A 23273-nucleotide genomic window follows, 5' to 3' on the forward strand; every position below is an offset into this window, starting at 1 on the left:
TCACCCCACGGCCCAGGTGAGCACAGCTCTGACTCCAGGAGGAACGGCTCGGCCAGCTCCGGACTGCGGGTCAGCCTCACTGGCTGGCCTGGGGCCCGGGTCCCTCGGGCGGAGGCGCCATGACCACCCACTGGCGGAGGTAGCTCCGGGGGGGGGCCTTCGTCCCTGGGGCTGGTGAAGTCACACTCCACAGGGCTGCCGCAGTCAGAGCCCGCGAAGCCACTGTCGAAAGTGTCCATGTCCAGGCCGGCGGGAGGCGAGCCTGCTTCGCTGTCAGATGCCTCTCTGGGGGGCCCGCCACTCCACAGTGGCCCTGGGGTCCAGCCCGCCTCCTCATCAAGGGGCAGCTTTAGCCTGTCCAGGAGGCTGCCCATAGGCCCTCCTGGCCCGGCAAGGCCACCTGCCGAGACGCAGCCACAGGAGAGGACTGTAGTCCCGGGGTCCAGGAGGGGGTCCTCAGTGCCTGAGCCGGGCTCCAGGCTGGCGTCCAAGTTCAGGGCCGGGTATCCGTCATCCCCACAGGTGCAGGACCAGGCACACGGGCCCTCCATGTCTGCTACTGTCACGGTGTTAATGGACACCAGCACACCATATGGTCGGTCCCTCTCCTGGCTGTAAGCCGAGCCACCCACGCTGCCGATAGGGGAGCGGGCCTGGCCCCAGGAGCCTGGCTCAGGCACCCCGTCAGCTCCCACCAGGTGGGGAGGCTCAGGCAGCTGCATGGACTGCGGCCCCTTGGTGCTGCTCTGCGGCGGGCAATGGTTGTACATCGCCAGGGACGAAAGCACCTCGGGGCTCCGGGGTCCCAGCTCCAGGCTGGAGGCAGTGAAGGGGGCGCCCACCCATTTCTGTAAAGAGAGAGAAGAGGGAGACAGTCATGACAGGACAGGGGCAAGGCAGGTATGGACAGACAGACATAGAGACAAGACAGAGATATCAAGAGAAAGAGACACAAGAGGATACAGGACACCAGGGGTCAGAGCCATGGTGTACCCCTATCCAGGGACGCTCCGCACTGCTGTCCCTTCCTTCCTGGGCCTCAGTTTCCCCACCTGCAGGAGGGAGCCACTGCCCTTAGCAGCCTGCCAGACAACCAGTGCTCAGAGGCCTGGGGTCTGCATAGGGCCTGGGGAGACTGCTGAGTTGTATGGACAATGCGGACGGGAGTGACAGAAGTCGATGCTTCTAGGAAACAAGCATTCTCCTGTTGGTGTCCCCGCTGGAGTGGACACTCGGCCAGGGCAGAGGCCTCAGTTCTTCTGGTCCCAGCTGTATCCCCGGAGGTTCACACAGTGCCTCACATACAGTCGGTGCCCAATAAATGTGTATTAACTAAATGAACACGCAGGGGGAATCAGTGGCAAGCCGCTTGGAAAGGCCTCTGGATGTGGGGTGACCATGGACCGAGGCAGCGCCCCGCCCCAAGCTTTGAGCACAATCCCCGCCCCCGCCCTCGCTGGCCTGGGGTCCCACACATGACACAGGGTCCCCACCCGAATGATGGTAAAAACCCCCGAGAACCTGAGTCCCCCAGTTGTGAGACTGCTGCCTCAGAAAACATCTTGGGACCCGGGTGAGGCCTCTCCATCTGCCAGTAACGACCTCCCTGTCCACCACCCCCCCCTCCCCGCCCACAGCTGTGCGAGGAGGGGATGCATTCACATCTCTGGAGCTCCCAGCCTAGGGCCTGGCACACAGGTGCAGCCCAGGTGAGTAAATACCAAACAGGTGTGGCCTCTGAGCTTCAGGGAAGGTGCAGAGGAAGAAGGAAGGTCTCCTCTCCGTGAGGCTGGGGGTTCGAGCTGCTCCCCTGCCTCACAAAAGCCGCTTCCCCACGCAGAGCCTCGGTCTCCCCAGGGGTGCCCTATGGACCATGGAGCGCTCCCCCACCCCCGCCCCCAGGGGCCGCGATCAAGACGGAAGGAGCTCAGGGCAGCACCAGGCAGACAGCAGGAGCTCAGCCAATGCTCTGGTCCAGGTTTCCTGACATCCAGGCTCCACTGGAGGGGGTGGGTTCCTCCCCCCCCCCGCCTCCCCGCCAGTCACCACATCCTCTCTGTGGTCTGCCCTCCCCCGCGGGGTAGGTGTTGAGCGGTAAATGGGCACAGACAACCGTGGGCGCTGGCGGGTGACGAGTGGTTGGGGCCTGGTGGGGGTGTGGGGGGGTTGGGGGGCTGGTGTGTTCTGCCGGTGGGGCCACGCCCTTCCCGGAACCCACTCTCCATCTCAAGGACCTCTGACAAAGGAGCAGGAGGCCAATTTTCAACTCAAGCAACCTGGCTCGTCCCTCCCCCCAGCCTGGCCCAGGGGTTGGGACAGGCTGCCTGATTTTGTGTCTGTTCTCGTACCAGTTCTGCCCCACCCGAATTATTTCCTGCACTTTGCCATTGAGGAGCCCGGAGCCTGGTTGGCAGGTGGAGGGTTCCTGGGGTTCAGGCAGAGGTGAGCTCCCAGAGGAGAAGAGGCTGGGGGGCATTGTCATGGGCTGGAGGGCACTCACCTTGAAGTCTCCACTGTGGCCCACATATAGGGGCTGGAAGAACTTCTGTGGGTTGGGCACATGCCCCCACACCTTCTTCCACAGCCTGGGAGAACAGAGACGAGGTGAGCCCTCAACCATCCCCCAGAGGGTAGCCCAGCCTCCCGCTCAGGGGCTCCCCGGCTTTGTCCTGCAGGAGACTGAGCCCCTCCCAAAGCACACCCACGCACCCCCCTTCGGCCCCTCTGCCCCCGGGCCTCAATTTCCACATCTGTAAAATGGGGGCAGCAAGTCTGGCGAAAGTGCCTGGAGTTTAAGAGTTCGGCTGCCTGTTCGGAGGCTGTTCCGAGCCGGGCAAATGCTGCCCCTCACCCCTCCTCTACCACCAGGGATAAGCAAAGGGCCGGTTCACGGGCGTGCGGGGAGCACTCGGAGGGTGTCCACACAGTGACCCAGCACCCCAGCACCCAGCACCCAAACAGCGCTCCCTCCCCCTCCAGCTTCACTGCCTCTGACTCCGGCAAAGCCTCTGGGTACAGACGCACACCCAGAATCTGCACCCCAGGGTTCAGCAAACTCTGACCACAGCCACCCAGAATCTGCACCCCGGGGTTCAGCAAACTCTGACCACAGCCACCCAGAATCTGCACCCCGGGGTTCAGCAAACCCTGACCACAGCCCCTGCCTCCGCCAGCAGCTCTCCTGAAGACGGAACCCAACACATAAACGGATAAAAGTAAAAGTAAAAGCTCTGGTCGGAGCAGAAGAAAGGAGGGCGGGTTATCATATCCAGTCTTCACCCCCACCTGGCGGCCCAGCGTGCTCCCCGCCCCCCCGAAGGATTCAAAGCATAAACGCCACCGACAAGGTCATGGCCTGGGTCACTGTTAGAGCACAGGGGCACTTCCTCCACTTCAGAGCAGGGCGGCTTTGGGCAAGTGCGTTGCCAGCTCTGTGCCTCCTTGCTTGCCCCATTTGTCCAGGGGTGGTAGGCATCCAAGGGCCCGCTCCCACGGCGGGTGTGGAGAGGCGGGCGCGCTGCCCAGTGCCCAGGAAACAAGAGCTTGTTCTTATCACCATCCCTGTCACTGCCACGGTCGCGATGACAGCCTGTGGCCCAGGACTCCCCCGTCCCCCACCCCCGCCTCCCCGAATCCCTGGCCTCACCTCCAAGGCAGGTGGATCTTCAGGCCTAAGAAGACGAGGATGGGGAGTATGACGACCAGGAGGATGTAGAGCAAGGAAGGGTGCCAGCCTCCCTTGATCTCTGCGAAGGAAGCAGACACAGGGTGAAGGGGGAACCCACCTCTCCCAGAGGCCCCGTGGGGCGGGTGTGGTGGGCAACGTGTCTGTGCTGGTGTGGAGGGCACAGGAGGGCCGCGGGGGCCTGCAAGTGAGGTGGTCTGGGATCCTACTCCCCGCACCCCCACCCCCCTGAACCCCAAGCCAGCGACTTCATCTCTCTGGACCTCCGTGTTCCCATCTGCAGAAGGGAGGTAACAATCCCCAGGCAGTATTGGGAACACTGAATGCCCCACGAGGAGCCACACCTACCTTCCCCCGGCTGGGTGTGAAAGGTGACCGGGTCACTCCACTCGCTCCAGGTCCCCTGGAAGGAGGAGCCGGGCTGGGGCCCTGCGCGCACCTGCAGCTCATAGCTCGAGTCGCTCAGGAACTCCGAGGGATGGAGAGAGACGCTTCTCGAGTCCACCGAGATCAGCTTGATCCTTGGACGCTGCTGACACAGGGAAAGGTGGCACCGATCAGGCTCACTGAGGCCAGCCCCGGCCTCCAGCAGAAGCCCCCTGTACCCGCCACCACGAAAGGGGCTGAGTGTCTCCAGCAAAGTCCCCGCTCCTGCCACAAGACCAGGCTCGGCTTGACCTTGACCTGGTCTCTCTCTGACCCCAGATCTCCCCTCATGGTCCTGGCAGGGGGCCCTCCCTTCGAGGACCAGGACGGGCCCAGGAGTAGCAATGGCCTGTTGGATGGGAATCTCTAACCAGCAGCGTTCCAGACAGTGGTCCCTTTCGGAATTGTTCCACAGTCAGACTTCTCCAGAGCGGGCATTTCTGGAAGCTTTCGACCACAGGCATCTCAGCAACAGATAACCTCTGGAAGCCTTCCCCGGTGGACATTCCAAACAACCGCATGTACGGAATTCCTCAACGGGGTCTGCTCTAAAGGACTGGATCATTCTAGAAGGCTTCAGCCTTGACTGTTCTGAATAGTGGGCCCTTTGGGAACTCTCCAGTGCTCTAAACGAGGATAGCTCTAGAAGCCTGCACCTTGGAAACAATGGTCTAACACTGGACTCCCTTGGTGATTAAAACTTCATCCTCAGCCAGGCGGGAAGGCTCCAGAAGGCCCCATCTCTGGAATGTCCTCTGCTGTGATGTACTAGACTCCGGGAGGAAACCCGACCCAGGAACCAGGGGCAGGAAGGACAGAATTTTGAGTGGCCTCCCACCCCAGGGAGAAATGAGGAGAGGCAGCACGGGGCGGGAGGGTGGAAGGGGGACCTTCCAGCCTCGGTGGTTGTTGGTTCCAGTCTTGGCTGTGAGTCAGTCGCTCACCTGTCTCTCGGATCCCCCTCCCCACCCCCAGCATCCCACCCTGCCATGTTCTCCACGTGGTGCCCCGCCGCCCCGCCCCTGGTCTCTGGGAGCCTCACCGGGGCCCAGGGTCCTCCCAGCTTCCTGTATCTCAGCTCGTACTGCAGCTTGCCCTTCAGCGCGTAGGAATCGTAGCTGGAGCTCCAGGAGATGTTATAATGTCCTGAGAAGGTCACGGTCACATTGAAAGGCGGGGACGGCTTGACTTGGAGGGAAAAGCCAGAAAGAGAAGAAAGGGGTGAGATCGGGCCACGACTGAGAAAGATGTAGTGGCAGGAAGTTGCCCATCGCCTGACCCCGTGTTGGTTGTGGGGTCGGCGGGATCTGTACCCTGCCCTGTGACTCTGGGCGAGGCAGCCCCTGTCTCCGGGCCTCAGGCTGTGCGTCTGAGAAGTGAGAAGTTCAGGCCGCACTGGAGTTGCCGCCGCAGGGGCGGGAGGGTAGCAGAAGTGGGCAAAGCTGGTTTGGGGTCTGAGGACATGGAAGGGAGATGCCCCAGTCAGGCCAGGAAGGACTGCAGACCAGGGTGGCCAGAGAACAGCCTGGAACCCCAGATGGGGGAAAGCTCTCTCCGACATTAGAGTTCACTACTAGTCCAGGTGCCTGGGTGGCTCAGTTGGTTAAGCGTCTGCCTTTGGTTCAGGTCATGATCCTGGGGTCCTGGGATCGAGCCCCCTGCCCAGCTCTCTGCTCAGTGGGGAGTCTGCTTTTCTCCTGCCCCTCCCTTCACCCCTTCCCTCTGCACCACTGGTGCCCTCTCTCTCACTCGCTCTCGTGCATGCACACGCTCTTTCTCAAATAAATAGAAAATCTTAAAAAAAACAGCTCCTAATCCAAAAACTTGCTAAGCAACGTGTGTGGTTCAGAGGCACCGGTTCTGCATTTCTGTTCTAAACGATGACGTCATTTTCTTGCTGCAACTTCCCAGAGAAGCCAGACTCTGATGAGCATTCATGCTAATAAGCTGCATTAATATTCATTTATGCTAATGAAAAAGCAAGGGCTACTGAGCTCCTGCAGGACTGTGTGCAGACCAGTCTGACCCTCTTCAGTGGCCCTGAGCTCTGAGACTTCTGGAAAGTGAGAGCCCAGCAGAGGCCTGAGTCACAACACCACACCCTCCTGGGTGCCTCGCAGGCCAAGGTCAAAGCCAGGCCTCCTGTTTCGCTCTACCCCAAATTCATTTCATGATCGTGATCAGGATACAACATGTTATATGCTTTCATTTCTTCTCTTATAAAAGGGTACCAGCTCCCCATTCATGGGGTCACAGTTCTCAGGGACCAAACTCAGTAGCAGAAGGAGGTCCCTTCGGGGACAGAGAAGCCACAGGCTCCTGTCCCCCAGCCCCTGCCTTCTCTTCCTCTTCCACCTTTTTTTTTTTTTTTGCCAACATCTAACATTTTCTGCATTTCCCTGTGTGATCTTGTTCACCACTGGCACCTTTTCTGGGGTCTGAGCTGCTTGGGGCTGAGGTTTTGTTCTCCTGAGTCAACACTGTGCCCACGGCTCCCGGCTCCCCGGGCAGAGCAGGCGTATTAAATCAACAAATGAACCTTTCAGGGGTTGCAAAAAAGGAATTCCCAAAGCCGCTTACTTCTCTGCCTGAGTTGGGAGAAGGTGCCCATTTCCGGGACCCCATTGAGGGCTTTTCTCTTTGAGTCACGAATCTGTTTGGACGGGACTCGTTCTTAAACCCTCTTCTGTCTTCCCCGGGGCCGGGTGGAGCTCTCTGCTTCCCTGTGGCCGGGGCTGGGCGGTGTGGACCGACTCAGGGAGGGATTCGGGTGTTTGCAGAGCCCGTTGCCAGGAGGAGGAAGGGGCTGGAGTGGGCGGGGAGCCAAAAGCCATCTCCTTATCACATCTGGGCATAGGTAGGCCTCAGACCCTGGCAGGGAGGGCAGAAGGGGGTGGGTAGGGAACTGTGACCTGGAGCCCCCTGCAAGGCAAAGCAGCTCATTCTCTGCCCTGCACTCTGCTCTGGAGAGGAAGGAGTGGGACGCTACCTGCCCGGCTCCCCCAGGGCAGGAGGGTGGCCCTGCTCCATGGGCTTGCCACGCCTGGGTCCAGTGGCCAAGAGAGCTTGTGTGCGCGTGCGTGCGTCCACATTGGCACCTGTCTGACACAGAGCGTGAGCGCCCTCTGTCCAAGCTGTCCAGGCCACTGGCTGCTGGTAAGACATCGGTGCCTCTGAGGGGTATTTACAAGTGTGTGTGTGTGCACGTGCATGAGTCTGGGTGTGTCTGGGTCTGCGTGAAGCTTTGCTCACACCCATCTGTGTGCAAAGTGGCGTGAACCTGGACCCCCAGAGTGTGAATGGCAGACACCCTCTTATCTTCTTGCCCCACCACTGGGAATCTGGGGACAACCTCCCAGGCCACAAGAGCTAAGCCTCCCCAAGGGCAAGCCTCTCTTCATGGTCTGCTTGCATGCCTCTGGGCATGGGCCTCTCACCCCCTGCTTTGGGAGCTGCCTCCTGGGCCCTTCCCAGCCCTGCCCTGGTCCTGGACCCAGCCAGGCCGCCTCCCTTCCTCCAGGCTGGAGGGAAAGTCTGGGCCTCAGTGGAGCAAATAAACGGGAGAAGTCTCAGGGAAGTTATTCTCCTGGGACATGGCCTCCCCTGCTTTGCCTCAAAATGGGGGCAGAAGGCCATCAGTCTACAGTGAGCCAGTCCGGGGTCACAGATGGGCAAGTCCTGGGCCCTGGTCCAGCTCTGTTGCCGGCCTCTGCTGCCTCTCCTTGGTTAAAGGCCCAAACCTAGGTATGAAGCCATCACACCTCAGTCGTGCTTCTACAGTACGCACTCTCAGGAGAAATGAGCACCTAGGGCAGGTCCGTTTTGACGTGGGGGCGAGCCGGCCCACAGGGCGTAGGGCTCAGCACCGGCCTGGGCTCCCCTCTGTTCCAAGGTCCCGGGGATACTCACTGCTCTTAGCCAGGAGGAAGCTGCCGCACTCCTGGGAGTAACTTCCGGACTGGTCTGTGACATTGACACTGAAAATGTCGTCGGCCATGAAGTGAAACACATCCATATGGCACGTGTACTTGGCATGCGTGGCGTTGTGGGCGGACCGGAGGAGGCTGCAGGAGGTGACCTCATCCTCCAGGTCTCCGTATGGGTCTTGCCTTCAAGGAGAGAGCACCCAGTCATGCCTGGAGGCCGGTGGGGCTCCCTGCACACAGCCAGAAGCTCAGGGCTGGGGGGGATTTGAGGTGAGGCTGCGGGGAAGTCACGGTCCACCAACAATTTCCCAGGGAAGGTGTTCCCTCCCCTGAAGCATTCCTAACGGGTTATGTCTGGGCTTGACTTGTGCGCCTCCAAGGAACCAGGAACTCACCACCTTACATAGGGCAGCGACTTTCAACTTTGGAATTCTCAGCTAGGCCATTCTTGCCTAGACTGAGCATCAGTCTGTCCCTGTCAATCCCATCAGCTGGACCCCGGTCCCTTAGGAAGGATGCTAAGCACCTCAGGTTCCCTTCTTGCCCTCTTTCCGTCCAGCAGCCAAGGAATACCCAGGGAGTACCAGGGCGAAAGGCCAAGGTAAAAGAACCTCATCCTCGCTCTGGCTGAAAAGAGAGGCTGTTGGTATGGGGTTGGAAGCACTGCTCTGGCCTCTTTACTCCCACTAGGCATTAAGTGATGGGTTTTGAAGTATGTATAGGAGTTTGACAGCTATTCATTTCCCTACAAACACCTTCAGGTTGTGAACATGACTATCCTTCAAGGCCAATACAGATGTGTAGACTCTGTTTTCTGCTAAATATCTGTTAGAATAGAAGCTCAGTGCAATTTTGCATGGAAGCTGGCAGGGGCCTTTAAAAACTCCCCATCACTTCCATGCCTAAAAAACCCTCCAGTGACTTCTCACCACCCATTCAGGGCAATCTGGCCTCGACCTCCCTCTCACCTTCTTAGCTTGTTATTCTCCCTCACAATGATGCAGTCGCCTCTGGCCCCACTGACTTCTTCACTATTCCTCAAACTCACCAGCTCTTCTCCACCTCAGGGCCTTTGCACAGGCAATGCCCTCTGCCTGGAATGCTCCATCTCCAGCTCACTGGCTGCCTCCTTCCCATCCAGAGAGGCCTCTCCTGACCACCTGCTCCCATGTCACTCCCTCTGGACCCCTTGGACCCGGTTCCTGTTCTTTGTAGCACTAATTGTCATCAAAAAGCATCCTGATGGCTGCGTGTGTCTGTCTTATTGTCTGTCTCCCCAGGCACTCCCCTCTGCAGAACTTCTGGGAGAACCTCCTTGGTCTTGGGCTCTGCTGAGCTCCTAGTGCCTGCAAGTGTCAGCAGGAGGTCCATAAATGTGTTCTGGATGAAAGCCAGCTTTTCTTAATCCCAGCAGTTTAGGAACAAAAATTCTCTCCTTGAACAAGTCCTACTTGGGCTCCTCTGAGCACTCTCCTTGACGAGGCCCTGACCTTTGGGCTTCTGTGTCATCTCTTCTGTCCTCTACCTCCTTCTCCAGGTGACGTCTGACCAGCCTGGGCTGCCATCAGCAAGAACCCTATGATGTCATGTAGCCGGAACCACTCCCCCTTCCCCTTGACGTGTCCTTTTGGTAATTTTCCACCCACTGGCCCCACCCTGCTCCTTGACTCTAAATCCCCCCTTTTCCTTGTATTTGGGGTTGACCCCAATCTCTCCCCCCACTGCAAAGTCCCACCAGGGTCCCTGTGTCTCTGGCAGGGGTCCTGAGTCAAGCTTCCCCTCACTGTTCTTTAACACTTGTGAACGAACAGGGGTCCGTGGACTTTGGAATCAGTCTTGTCTGAATCCCAGCTCCACTACTCACTGGCTATGTGACCTGGGGCGAGTTGTATAACCTCTTTGAACCCCAGTGTCCTCATTTGTAAAACAGGAGTTATAATTATGAGGATGGGAAGCGATCATTTGTTCATAGGAAGCTCACGGCAGGGCGTCAGGGATGTACGAAGTGCTCATAAAAGTCGAGTGGGAGTCTGGTCGGTCCTCAGGTCTCAAAACCTGTTAGGGCTGGGGGTGCCTGGGTGGCTCAGTCGGCTGAGCGGCCGACTCTCAGTTTCGGCTCAGGTCATGGTCTTGGGGTCGTTGGATCGAGCCCCGTGTTGGGCTCCGTGCTTAGCTCAGAGTTGGCTTGGGGTTCTCTCCCTCTGCCCCTCTCTCCCCTCCTCTCTAAAATGAATAAATAAATCCTTAAAAAAAAAAAAAGCCCACTTTTGGGGCTGGGTGGGCAAGAGAGTATGGCCTTTGGAGGTGGACAGAGCTCCGGACAGGAGCTGTGAGCCGGCACAGCCATCTGCAAGGGGGCCCAGGCAGCTCCCCACTAACGAACCATCTTTCCTGGGGCAAAACCAAATACTGTTGGTGAACTTGCTGAGAGAGCCCTCAGGAAGCGGACCTATTGTGTCGATCGCTGAACTATCCGTGGGACCCATAGTAGGTCCCCCTTGGTCTATGGTCCCCAGCGGTCCTGCTTCACCCCAGCCCTCCAGTGGCTACCACTTACCAGGTGAGGGTGAGCACACCGTGGGGGAGGGTCCTGGTTTCCAGGGTGCAGGTGACTGTTTGTAAGTAATCCGTGTAGCAGACGAGATCTAGGCAACCCCAGGCTGGAAGATTAGGGGAGAGAGAGGCTGCGATGGAGCAGGGGTGGTGGGGGGCTGGCTGGAGTTTGCACAATGCCTCACCCCTTCACCTCTTCAAGGGCTGGAGGATGAGTTGATGCATGGGTCCCCAGGGCCAGGATGAATATGGCAACTCATGAGGCCACTAAGATGTGGGTTTGGGGAAGGGGGTTCCTGCCACCTGACCCCCGAGTTTCAAGGCTGGCTATGCAGACAGATCGCTCTGAATGTCAAACATGGCGAACTAAGCCGGTCCCCACCTCTCACCACTCTCCCTCCCCTCCACCCCATTTTGCCAAAATGTCCTTATTAGCCTACTGCCCAAACCATCACCGTCCCAGCCAAGTGACACGGGGACTGCTCACCCAGGCGGTTCCATCGGGAGACCCTGTGCCCTCCCACCCCCAACATTAATTGCTCCCCTTTGTTCTAAAAATACAGATGCAACCATACTCTAAATTTGCAACAAAATAAATGTAGTAAACTGGAACTTGGTTTTGTTCTGTAAGATCAAGTACCAACGTGCTTTCTCCCCCGCCCACCCTCCCAACTCTTTACCAGAAATTTGTTCCCCTTTTTAAGTGGATGCATTCTTAGTGGCTTTGTTCTATTTTTCCTTGACTAATGAAGAACTGAGGGGTGGTGGTATGTTTCCTGCCTGGTCCTCACTTTAGGTCAGAAGCCGGATTCGGAGCCAAGAAGACCATTGCTGGAAGCATCCTTAGCTGGCTGCCCCTGCCATTTTATAGACAAGGACCCAGAGGCTCTGAGATGGGACCACGCGCCCTGTCCGTCTGGGTCTGGGTGGCTGAGACTTGCACCCAGGAAAGAAAAATCTCATCTGTGCTACGCTGTGCGTGCACAGCAGACATCACTAATCCATCACGGCACTCTCTCCCTCGGGCGACCCTCAGAATCCTCCTTAACACAGGTCTCCCTGCAACCACCACCAAGGGATCTGAGTTGTGGCTCCTCCTGTGCTGGGAGGAGCCTTCCCTAGGCGGGAGCACAGTGCCTGTTGGTGGGCACAGGAGGCCCGTGCAGACACTTGGTGGAGAAAAGAGGCCTGATTTTGGTGGGGCCTAAACCCAGGGCTGTGGGGCCATATGTGGTTAGGTATTCCCCCAGTTTATACCCTGGTTGTTCAAGCTCAGGGATTTAGAACTTGGGGGAGGAGCTGCCGTACCTAGGTCAAGGGCCTGACAAGACTGGCCCCAATCTTGAAATGGAACATTGGAGAGGGGATAGCAGCCCCCGAAACCTGGGGACACTAGCTCCTTGGAGGGCATGGTGGATATGTAAGTGACCTCATGCCGGTGTGGACCACGTGGCTGGCACCGGGCACCCACTCAGTAAAAGCATCAGAGCAAGGCAGCTCAGTCTCCAGGAAGGAGGCAAATTTGGGGCTCCAGTTCCGCCACTGCCTAGCTGTGTGGCCGTGGGCCTATCCCTTAACTTCCCTGAGCCTCAGTGTCCTCAAGGGAGACCCGGGCGTCACTGCCGCACAGACTGCATAGGGTCATTGGGGGAGCAGACTGAGGTGAAGCCTGGCACCCAGGACGCAGCAGAAGTTTGTGCCCACGAGGCATGGCACCGTGGCAGATGACCCAGGACAGAGTGCTGGTCACTCAGAAGGGGAAAATAAAAGAGCCAGACATCTGTTTCCTGGAGAAGCTATTTGAGGCTCTGGGTCTTTCGGTAAAAACCAGAGAGAAAAGCAGATTCAGCAGAGCCGTGGCTGACGGACCCCTGTCTCTAGTCCAACCCCCATTTGAGCCTAGAGGCTCCATCCTGCCTCCTCTGGGAAGGCCTCCCGGATTTCTGAGCCCACATCTAACTCCTGGCCTTTCCCAGCTCCGGTCTCTAACTTTTCTCTCTCTCTGACTCCAACACCTTCTGGTCCCCTGGGGGCACCTTTCAAGGTTTGGCTACTTCTGTCTCCACGTCCCTCTCCTCTCCCTGCCAGGGACCACCAGGACCTGCTGATTCTGTGATTGTCCATAAACATCTGCTAGGAGAGTCATTGCAGGAAGAGAAATTGAGGTCAGACCAAAGGCAGGACTTCCTCCCTCTGAGGGTGGAGGGCCAGCCAAGGCAGAGAGCTGTGGAAATGGGAGACTCAAGTTTCTCGTGCCTGCAATGAGATAAGAAGACAGTGGGTGGCCTGGTCCACGTGGGAGTCATATGAGCCACGGGGCACTCTGGTGGGACGGGTTCTAACTGATAGAGAGCTGGCTAGTCCACCCCAAGTGAACAGAGGCCACATGCCCCGGCCTATAGCTTCTAGCCATGTCTTGGGGCAACACAGGCCAGCCTGGCCATCCCCACCCGCACACTCTGGGGCAGCTACTCACCACCATGGAGCAGAAGCAGGAGCAGGAGCACAGTGGCCGCCGAGCCACAAGGCATGCTGGCTCTCGGGATCCTGGAAGAGACTGACAGTGAGCGGGCAGACCTAGGCCTGGGGACTAAGGGATCCTGAACAGCCTCCCTCTGGTCCTCTCCCTCCCTTGGAAGTCTTGCCTCGGAAAAACAAAGAGTTGGAGGAGCCCGTGGATGTTCCCAAAGATTCCTGCCCCTTAGAAGCAGATGACTCACCCCTGGGAACCCCATTTCTCCCACCTTCTTCCTGTCCCCTAACACAGTCCCGAATGAGAGGTGAATTTCAAGAGGGAGGAGCTAGATGTTCTCCCACCCCTGGGAGCCTACGGATATAACCTTATGCAGGAGATTAAACGAGGGCATTTACTTATCTGAAAAAGAGAGAGGCAGGGAGGCAGGGAGGGGAAGTTGGTTAGAAAGTGGTATTTGACAAGCAGAGATCCTGTGTCCTTTCCACAAAACACATGGGTTGACGTTAGCCCTGCTTCTTACTGAATAACAGATCCAAGGTTGGCCCACAAAGAAGACTCCTACTGAATGCCTAAAATGAGCTTAGCCCAATAACCAGGCTCCTTGCTCCGTCACAGAGCCCAGGTTAGCGAGCACACTGGAAAGCATCCGGGGAACCCAGGCCGGTCCCTGTGGAGGTGAGCTTGACTCCCTGATCTGGATGAGATGCAGGAGAGCCCTCTTTGGAGAATGTCAGGGGTCTACCCAGGAGGAGCAGACGCTTGTGTCTTGGGCAAAGGAGTGACCACCCCCACCCCCAAGGCTGGCAACACCTACTGAACCACAGTTCTGTGCCTGCTTGGGGAGGCACCAGCCAGAGGCCAGGGGGTGGGGCATCCACCTGCCCAGGCCTAGAAACCCCACCCAGACTGGCCCCCGGTTGCAGGATCATAATCGGAACTGGAGCAAGAGGGACGCCCCATGCAGGAATCAAGTTGCAGGCATGGCTTCTTCCAGACACCATCCCTGAGCCCACAAGGGGAAGACCCCCCACCCCAGGTTTCCCCAGAACCTACTCTGGCCCCACTGAGCCCTCCCTCTGAGCTCCCTAATAAGTCACCCAGCAAACAGTGGCAAAACACACTGAGAGGTCAGATCACCAGCTGTGTTGCTCTGGGCCAGTCACTTCCCCTCTCTGAGCCCTGCAGATTCTTGTGAGAATTCGAGGAAGCATTTTGCAGAAAACCCTGGGCATGGCGCTTGACACATAAACACTCAACAAAAGGCTGTGGCTGACAGACAATTTAAAGCATCAGATGTAGAGGGGCCCCAGAATGATCTAGACAAGAGGTCCCTAAATTTCTCACTTTCAAAACTTTGGCCATATTTATAGAGTGTGTGTGCAATCATTTATTTAACATTTTCATAAATGAGCTCATTTAAAAAAATCCAACTCCAGCATCATCCTAAGCAATAATATTCATAGCTGCATATTTTTCCCCAGTACACGTTGGAATGAATAACATCGCCATTAAAATAAAATAATGTTGGAGCAACAGTTTTTTAAATCTGCTTTAGGAACACTGATCTTCCTGGCCAAGCCCTGCAGGAGTCCTGTTACCACCCTTCGAGGATTCATCTCCCATCATGGGAGGTGCGGTTCATATCTGCCCCTCAATGGGCAGGTCCACACTCTGATCCCCGCCCCAGCACCAGGCCTGGCATAGCTCTGTCTGTGTCACTCCCCAGAGGCTCTATCTGGACCATAAGATAAAGCACCAACTCCCTTGCCCAGATTCAAGGCTCTCCATCCGTCCAAATTCCTCAGCTCAGCACATATGACACACAGGTGCCTGGGGATAGAGGGGATGGGCCTGCTGTTTCTGTCTGCCTGACATCTCTTCCTCTCTTGGGAAGAGCTTCTCAGACTGGCGCTGTCCCTGTGTGGTCTGCGTGGAGAGGACTGGAACCCCTGATTTTCAGGTGAGCACCTGACCCAGACCTAGCCAAGACAGCTCCCCACCTGCCTGGCCACACTGAATAGATCAGGGATGGACACCAACCCAAGCAAGGTGAATGAGAGCAGTCTGGGCATTTTCCTAGAACTCCAGTAAAGGGGTATTTTTTTTGGCTGCCTGCTAGAAGCTGGTGGCCATCCTTGTCACTTCTTAGGGACAGCTTGCCTGAACTTTTCTCAAAACCTGAGAAATACAGACCCAGAGTCCCCATGGCATTATTTGAGGACCTGGATCCAGCCGTACCTGATGTCCACACTTGGACTTTTCGTTCACCTAAGCCCTCACATTCCCCCCCAAAAACACCACCCGCCCTATTTTGGTCAACCATGTGAATTATGTTTCTGTTGCTTGCCACCAAAGTTACCTGATACAGTGGAATAGAGCAAGAGGCCCAGAATTGGAAGTCAGAGTAGCTTGGAGCAAAAAATAGCAAATTTGTTTTCTGGAATTTCTTCTCTCTGACTTTGGTTATCATCTCTAAAATGGGGACAATCATGCCCACTGCACCTGGCAGTTAAGAAGGGTCAGTGGAAAGCAGATGTGACTGTGCTCTGTGAACTGGAAAGTGCTAGACAAGGATGCTGGGTTCTTGTTGTTACTGGCCAGCTGTTCTGAATTATTCAGCCTCCCCCTAGCACCTGAGGCCCTGTCATGCGTCTCTGCCTTTGCATGAGGCAAATTCCTGTGCTGAGTCTTCTCCTTGAATACCTTCCCCCCCATCCCTCTAAACCCAGTCTTCATGGCCCCTTTGCTCTATCCTTCCATCCATGAAGCCACTTTGGAATGTTCCAGAACTCCGGCCACTTACTGCCTTCAAGGTTTTCACTGATGCTATCATCTACTTGCTATTTATCTTTACCTTGCCTTCCCTGTTTACTCCAATAAACATGTCTCAAAAGAAAATATATCCCTACAATCAACAGGAAACTAGTATGAAATGGGGAGATTGTATGCATTTCAGTGGTTAAAAGGCAGACTCCAGGCCAGTCTGCTTCAGCTCAAATCCCAGCGCTGCCATTCACAGGCTGTGTGACGTCAGTGAAGTTTACTTAACCTTTCTGGGCCTCAGAGTCCTCATCTGTAAAATGGACATACTAGTAACAGTGCCCACCTTGGGGGGGGGGTCCTTGGGAGAAGTAAATTAGCCAGTATTTGTAAAGCATTGGGAACAACGCCCAACGTGATTATAGATACTGTGTTTCTTAAATGAAATGGTCGATTAACTGTAAAACTAGGAGGCAAACAAAAGGCCATATTCAAGTCTGAGTGAGATGCTCTCTCCCACTTGAAACTGAGAAGTTGGGAAATCCAGTTTGCATCCATTTAAAAGGGGGATTAAAGGGTTGTTTGAGGAAAACTAGCACCAAACCGAGATTCTCTCTGGCATCAGAGGACTGGAAGAAGATTGAAAAGGATCTAACTCTTTGGGGTCCAGAGATATCGAACACTGTCTAAAACAAGCCGCTCAATTCTGGGAAGAGCAGCCTTGAATGGTAAAGTCACCGAGCCGGAAATCCCATCCCATCGCTTTCCCAGCCCCGCATCTGTCCCTTTGTGGGTCTTCACATGGAGGCTGACTCCTGAAGGCAACAGCCCTTTCTCCCCAGGTGCACACCAAACCACCAGGTATGCTATCTGCGGGAAGGGCAGAGGGTATCCTAAAGACCTTCCTGCTACGGGGTCCCCTGTGGCAGCCCCTAGCTCTGTGGTCTCCTCCAGAGGAGTCAAGAGCCCCCGGCTTAGAATCTGCCGGGTCCCAGCTGTGTGTCCTCGGGCAAGTTCCTAATCCCTCTGGTTCTCTGTGGTCTCATCTATACCATGGGGCTCATGACTCTGCTGCGGATTTGTTGGAAGCACCAAATACATCATTGCTTGCGAAGTAGTCCAGCACAGTCTTGCACAGGAATGGAGCTGGGGGAGAGGTGTTTCTCTGCCAGGCTCCAGTGCCAAGGAGAGATTTCACAGGTCGTGGTAGTTCAGATGGAAAGCCGCAATTCAGGAGATTCGAGGGAAGTGAAGGAGCTTGGGGGTAGGAAGTCAGATTGAAGTAGGAGCTGGAGGAGAACACCAAGTGCTTAATTCACAGCCGATGAAGAAATGCAAATTAAAACCACAATGACTTGCCATTTTAATTCTACACGATGGGCAAAAACTAAAAGTCTGACAACATCGCGTGTTGCTGAGGACATGGTGTAATGGGCGCTCTCGTTCACGGCTGGTGGGAATGGAAATGAGTGGGCTGGAAAACCGTGTGGCACGGTGTGATAAGTGTGAGCAGGTGCCTTCATTAAGACCCAGCCATTTCACTCCTATGTAAACCACTGATGAAACCCTGGCATGTGTGTTCAAGAAGCACACGCAGAAATGTTTGTAGCAGTGTTGATCTTGACAGTGATAAGTGGAAACAACCTAAGTATCCATCAACAAGAGAACAGAAAGATCGACTGGGGGATAATCACACCATGTGAGAATGAATCACGGTTTCACACAGCCAAGCAAATGACTCTCGCGACAAAATGCATAGTGAAAATAAAATAAAAGAACACACGCATAGTAATACCATCTATGGCACATTGAACACTGGGTGAAACAGCTCTCTATATTGTTTAGATGAACATATGTGTGTCCTGGAAGTATACAGAAATTGAAAAGGACGATAGGAAAAAAAAAATCAAAATTTTGAATAGAGTAGAAAAGGAGGGGAATGGGATTGGGGGAGTGGTCAGGGGTCTCCACACTTGGGTGAAACTGACCGAAGTTACCCTGGGTGTTGATTATATTATTCGATACACCTTTTAGTATGCCCAAACCATTTCATAAAATTTTAAATGTCAGTTAATTTTATGTTTCCAAAATTAAAACTGAAGGGGGACTTCCATTTCTGGATATGGTGGAGTAGCTGATTCAGACTGAACTAGTAGCTCAGAACAGCTACAAAGCAGGAAAAAAAATTAGAGGACACAAGAGAGCAACGAAGTTAGATGGGGCTTGGGAGGCCAGGGTTCTGGAGAGAAAAAAGTGCCGTGAAATTCTGCATGCAATTTCCCCTCCAATCATGTGTCAAGTCATTGCAAAGGCATCCCATCTCAAGAAACCCAGCCAAAAGAATCTGGCAACAAGTTTAAAAATTAAGAAAGAGATTTTATAGTTTCATGAGTTCAAGCCCTGGCAAGGAAGATGGGCCCCAGTAAATAGTCACTTATTCAGGAAAGGTTATACCTTTGGAACAAGGAAAACTCAGAACCAGTTTAGCTGTAACTATAACAAGATGATCTGTCTACATGCTATATGGCTGCTAGAAGAAAATCAGAACCTATCTGGAAAAAATCAGCTTCACCCAAACCCTCTATATTTTTCATGCACAATGTCCAGCATTCCATCAAATGGACAAGCCAAACCTGGAAACAGTACCAGATGACCAAAAACCAAGAGGAAAACAGACACACAGGTGATTCCGAAAGTGGTAGTATCTAACACGATTTAAAAATACTCAAATGAATGTGGTGAAGAATTCCACCAGAAATAGGGAATTTATTTAAAAGTAGAAACCGGGGGCACCTGGGTGGCTCAGGGGGTTAAAGCCTCTGCTTCTGGCTAAGGTCATGATCCCAAGGTTCTGGGATCAAGCCCCACATCGGGCTCTCTGCTCAGCGGGGATCCTGCTTTCCTTCCTCTTTCTCTGTCTGCCTCTCTGCCTACTTGTGATCTGTCAAATAAATAAATAAAATCTTTTAAAAAAATAAATAAAAGTAGAAACCGTAGTGCTAACAAATTCAATAATTGAAATTTATAAGAAATGAATGGATTTAGCAACAGATTAGTAACATTAGAAGAGAGGAATGTTGAGCTGGAATAGAAAGTACTCAGCTTGAAGCATGAAAAGGAAAAAGTATTTAAAAATACAGAAAAGAGCAAAATATATTGTGAAAACGTCCATCTTATATGTATTTGGAGCATAAGAAGAGGAGAAAGAACAACTCAGAAGAGATAATAGAAATACTGGTTAAGAATTTTTCAAAACTAGGAAAGGACATTAATCTACAGATGCAAGAGATCCTACAAACTTTGAGAAGGACAAATACAGCAAAAGCAACAACAACAAACAACACCACACCTACACACATCATAGAAGAACTATTTTAAAAATTAAAGAAAAATATATACTTAAAAGCCAACTTAGAATTTTACGTCCAGAAAAAAATATCCCTCAAAAAAATAAGGCAAGCTCAATATAAAAAAACAGATCTCCTAAACTTCCACAGTTAACATTATATTTAATGGTGAAAAACAGAAATCTTTTCCTCTAAGATCATAGACAAGGATGTCCATGCTCATGATTTCCAGTAAACATGGTACTAGAGGTGCTAGCCAAGACAATTCAGCAAGAAAAAGAAATCAAAGTCATCCTGATTGGAAAGGAAGAATTAAAGCATTTCTGTTTGCAGATGATATGATCTTGTATATACATTCTAAGGAATCCACACCAAAAAGCCAAAATGAAACAAAACAAACAAAAAGTAGGCCTATTATTAGGCCTAATAAGTAAGTTTAGCAAGGTCGCAGGACAAAAGATCAACATGCAAAGTCACTTGTATCTTTGTACAACAGGAATGAACAATCTAAGAAAGTAATTTCAGGACGCCTGGGTGGCTCAGTCATTTAAGTGTCTGCCTTCAGCTCAGGTCATGATCCCACAGTCCTCGGAATAAGTCCCAAATTGGGCTCCCTGCTCAGCGGGGAGCCTCCTTCTCCCTCTGCCTGCCACTCCCCTTGCTTGTGTTCTCTCTCTCTCTCTGACAAATACATAAATTAAATCTTTTTTAAATTTAATTTTATCTTTCAGTGTTCCAAGATTCATTGTTTATACACCACACCCAGTGCTCCATGCAATACATGCCCTCCTTAATAAAATCTTTTTTAAAAAAGCTTTAAAAAAAAATTTCATTTACAATAATATCAAAAATAATGAAATAGAAATCTAACAAAGGGTAAGACGTGTATACTGAAAACTACTAAGCATTTTTGAAAGAATGACAGAGGGCCCAAATAAATGGAAGCCTATCCCATGTTCATGGATTGGAAGATACAGTATTGTTAGGATGTCTTCCCCAGTGATCTACAAATTCAAAGTGATCCCTATCAAAAGCCCAGCTGGCTCTTTTGCAGAAGTTAAAAAGCTGATCCTAAAACTCATATGGAAATGCAAAGAGCCAGAATAGACAAAATAATCTTGAAAAAGAAGAACAACGTTGAAGGACTCAGACTTCTCCATTTCAAAGTCTACTACAAAGCTACAGTAATCGACACAGTATGATACTACCCTATATATAGATCTATGGAATCAAATTCAAAGTCAAAATTCACACATTTACGTTAAGCTGATATTTGACAAGGGTGCCAAGATAATTTGATGGAGGGGAAATAATCTTTAAAATGAATGGTCTGGAGACAATTGGATATCTGCATCCAATAGCATGGAGTTGGACTCCTATCTCACACTATATACAAAAGTTAACTCAAAATGGATTAAAGACCTAGCTGTAAGAGGTAGAAATATTAAACTTTAAACATAAAATACAGCTCTAACCCTCTGTGACCTTGTATCACATAGTCGTTTCTTAGAAATGACACCAAAAGCTCAAGAACCAAACGAAAAAAATAAATACATTGGACTATTTCAAAATTTAAAACTTTTGTGCATCAAATAACATGACCAAGAAAGGAAAAACGCAATATACAGAATGAGAAGAAATTTTTTTAAGATTTTATTTATTTATTTGATAGAGATCACAAGTAGGCAGAGAGGCAGGTGGAGAGAGAGGGGGGAAGCTGGCTCCCTGCTGAGCAGAGAGCCTGATGCGGGACTCAATCCCAGGACCCTGGGATCATGACCTGAGCCAAAGGCAGAGGCTTAACCCACTGAGCCACCCGGGCGCCCCGAGAAGAAATATTTTTAATTATATATTCGTAAGAGGTCTAGTATCAGAATATATAAGGAACTCTTACAACTCAAGATTTAAAGACAAGCTAATTTTTTTAAAAGATTTTATTTATTTATTTGACAGACAGAGATTACAAGTAGGCAGAGAGGCAGGCAGAGAGAGAGAGAGAGAGAGGCAGGGGGAAGCAGGCTCCCCGCTGAGCAAAGAGCCCGATGCGGGGCTCGATCCCAGGACCCAGGGATCATGACCTGAGCCAAAGGCAGAGGCTTTAACCCACTGAGCCACCCATGCGCCCCTAGACAAGCTGATTTTTAAATGTGTAATATATTTGAATAGAAATTTCTTCAAAAAGATATACCAATGACCAATAAACACACGGAAAGGTGCTAATGATCATTACTGATTAGGGAAATGCAGATAAAGATCACTTCTAACCCACTAGATGGCTATTTTAAAAATAGAAAAATAAAAAGTGGGTGAAGATGTAGGGTTCTGGAATCCTTATACATTGCTGATGGGAATGGAAAATGGTACATTTGCTATGGGAAATAATTTTGTAGTTTCTCACAAAGTTAATATAGTGTTAGCCCATGACCAAGCAATTTGACTTCTAGGTATATAGTGAAAATAACTGAAAATATATCTCCATTAAAAAAAAAATCTTTGCACATGAATATTCATAGCGACATTATTCATAATATCTCCAAACTGGAAGCAGTCCCAGTGTCCATCAATTGAATGGAAAAAAACATAGAATATCCATAGAACAGAATATTATCCAGTTTTACGGATGAGTGGATCATACCGATCGATGCTTCAACATAGGTGCATCTTGAAAATTTATGCTAAGGTTAAGAAGCTAGACACCTGGGGCGCCTGGGTGGCTCAGTGGGTTAAGCCTCTGCCTTCGGCTCAGGTCATGATCCCAGGGTCCTGGGATCGAGTCCTGCATCGGGCTCTCTGCTCAGCGGGGAGCCTGCTTTCCCCTCTCTCTCTCTGCCTGCCTCTCTGCCTACTTGTGATCTCCCTCTGTCAAATAAATAAATAAAATCTTAAAAAAAAAAAGAAGCTAGACACAAAATCTACATATTGCATGACTCCATTTATATGAAATTTCTAGAACAGGCGGATGCATAGAGACAGAAAGTAGATGGGTGGTTAACGGGAGCTGGAGTTTGAAAGGAGGGGGAATGGTGGGTTGGGTCTTTTTTTTTTTTGGAGTGATGAAAATGTTCTGTAGTTAACAAGGGTGATGGTCGCACAAGGTTGTGAACATGCCAAAAACCACGTTAACGGTATGCTTTCGAAAAGTGGATTGCATGGCAGGTGAATTAATTACACTTTTTAAAATAAAGGCAAAATAAAGATATGTTCCAGACCAAAAAAAGAAGCAGAGAGAATTTGTCGCTAGTAGACTACATCAAAGGATACATTAAAGTGAGTTTTTGGGGCAAAAGAAAAATAACACCAGTTGGAAAGCAAGGTACTATGTGAAGGAATAAAAGCAGTAGAGAATATTAAAAATATAAATGAATAATAATTGCTTAAAATAATAATAATAACAATGTCTTATGAAGTTTAAGCTGTATGCAAAATTAAAATACCATGATACCCCAAAGGTAAGATGGTGTTGGGAAACCTGGAAATCCACATGAAAAAGAATGAGCACAGACTCTTACATCATACACACAAATTAGCTTAAAATGGGATTAAAGATCTCAATGTAAGACTTGAAACTATGAAACTTCTAGAAGAAAACATAAGGGAATACTTCAGAACATTGGGCTTGGCAATTCTTTCTTGGATATGACGCCAAAAGCACAGACCATAAAGAAAATGCAGGCACAAAGGGCTGCTTAAGTCCCTCCGCGCAGCACAGGAAGCAGTCAATAGGGTAAAAGGACAACCTACAGGATGGTCAAAAGTCTTCAAAAACCAAATATTGAATATATTCAGATGATATGAAGAACTCTTACAATCCAGTAACAAAACAAAACAAATAGCTTGATGGACACGTGGGTAAAGGAGAGCCCAGATGTCCATTGACAGATGAGTGCATAAAGAAAATGTGGTAGGGGCGCCTGGGTGGCTCAGTGGGTTAAAGCTTCTGCCTTTGGCTCAGGTCATGATCCCAGGGTCCTGGGATCGAGCCCCGCATCGGGCTCTCTGCTCAGCAGGGAGCCTGGTTCCGACTCCCTCTCTCTCTGCCTGCCTCTCTGCCTACTTGTGATCTCTGTCTGTCAAATAAATAAAATCTTAAAAAAAAAAAA

At 51.7% G+C, this 23273-nt stretch overlaps 1 protein-coding gene across 1 annotated transcript in view; it reads right to left on the reverse strand.

The window, feature by feature from the left end:
- Positions 1-23273, reverse strand: part of IL21R (interleukin 21 receptor) — a 27081-nt gene continuing 3808 nt past the window's right edge. The window contains 9 exon segments of the mRNA XM_032842634.1: positions 1-154; positions 156-848; positions 2501-2585; positions 3647-3746; positions 4034-4214; positions 5154-5299; positions 8021-8220; positions 10595-10697; positions 13067-13137. Of these exon segments, the coding sequence (XP_032698525.1) occupies positions 77-154; positions 156-848; positions 2501-2585; positions 3647-3746; positions 4034-4214; positions 5154-5299; positions 8021-8220; positions 10595-10697; positions 13067-13121 (1641 nt within the window). The 5' untranslated portion in view covers positions 13122-13137 and the 3' untranslated portion in view covers positions 1-76.

The sequence above is a fragment of the Lontra canadensis genome, unplaced genomic scaffold (genome assembly GCF_010015895.1).
Source record: "Lontra canadensis isolate GAN:19392208 unplaced genomic scaffold, GSC_riverotter_1.0 scaffold132, whole genome shotgun sequence".
Lineage (NCBI taxonomy): Eukaryota > Metazoa > Chordata > Mammalia > Carnivora > Mustelidae > Lontra > Lontra canadensis.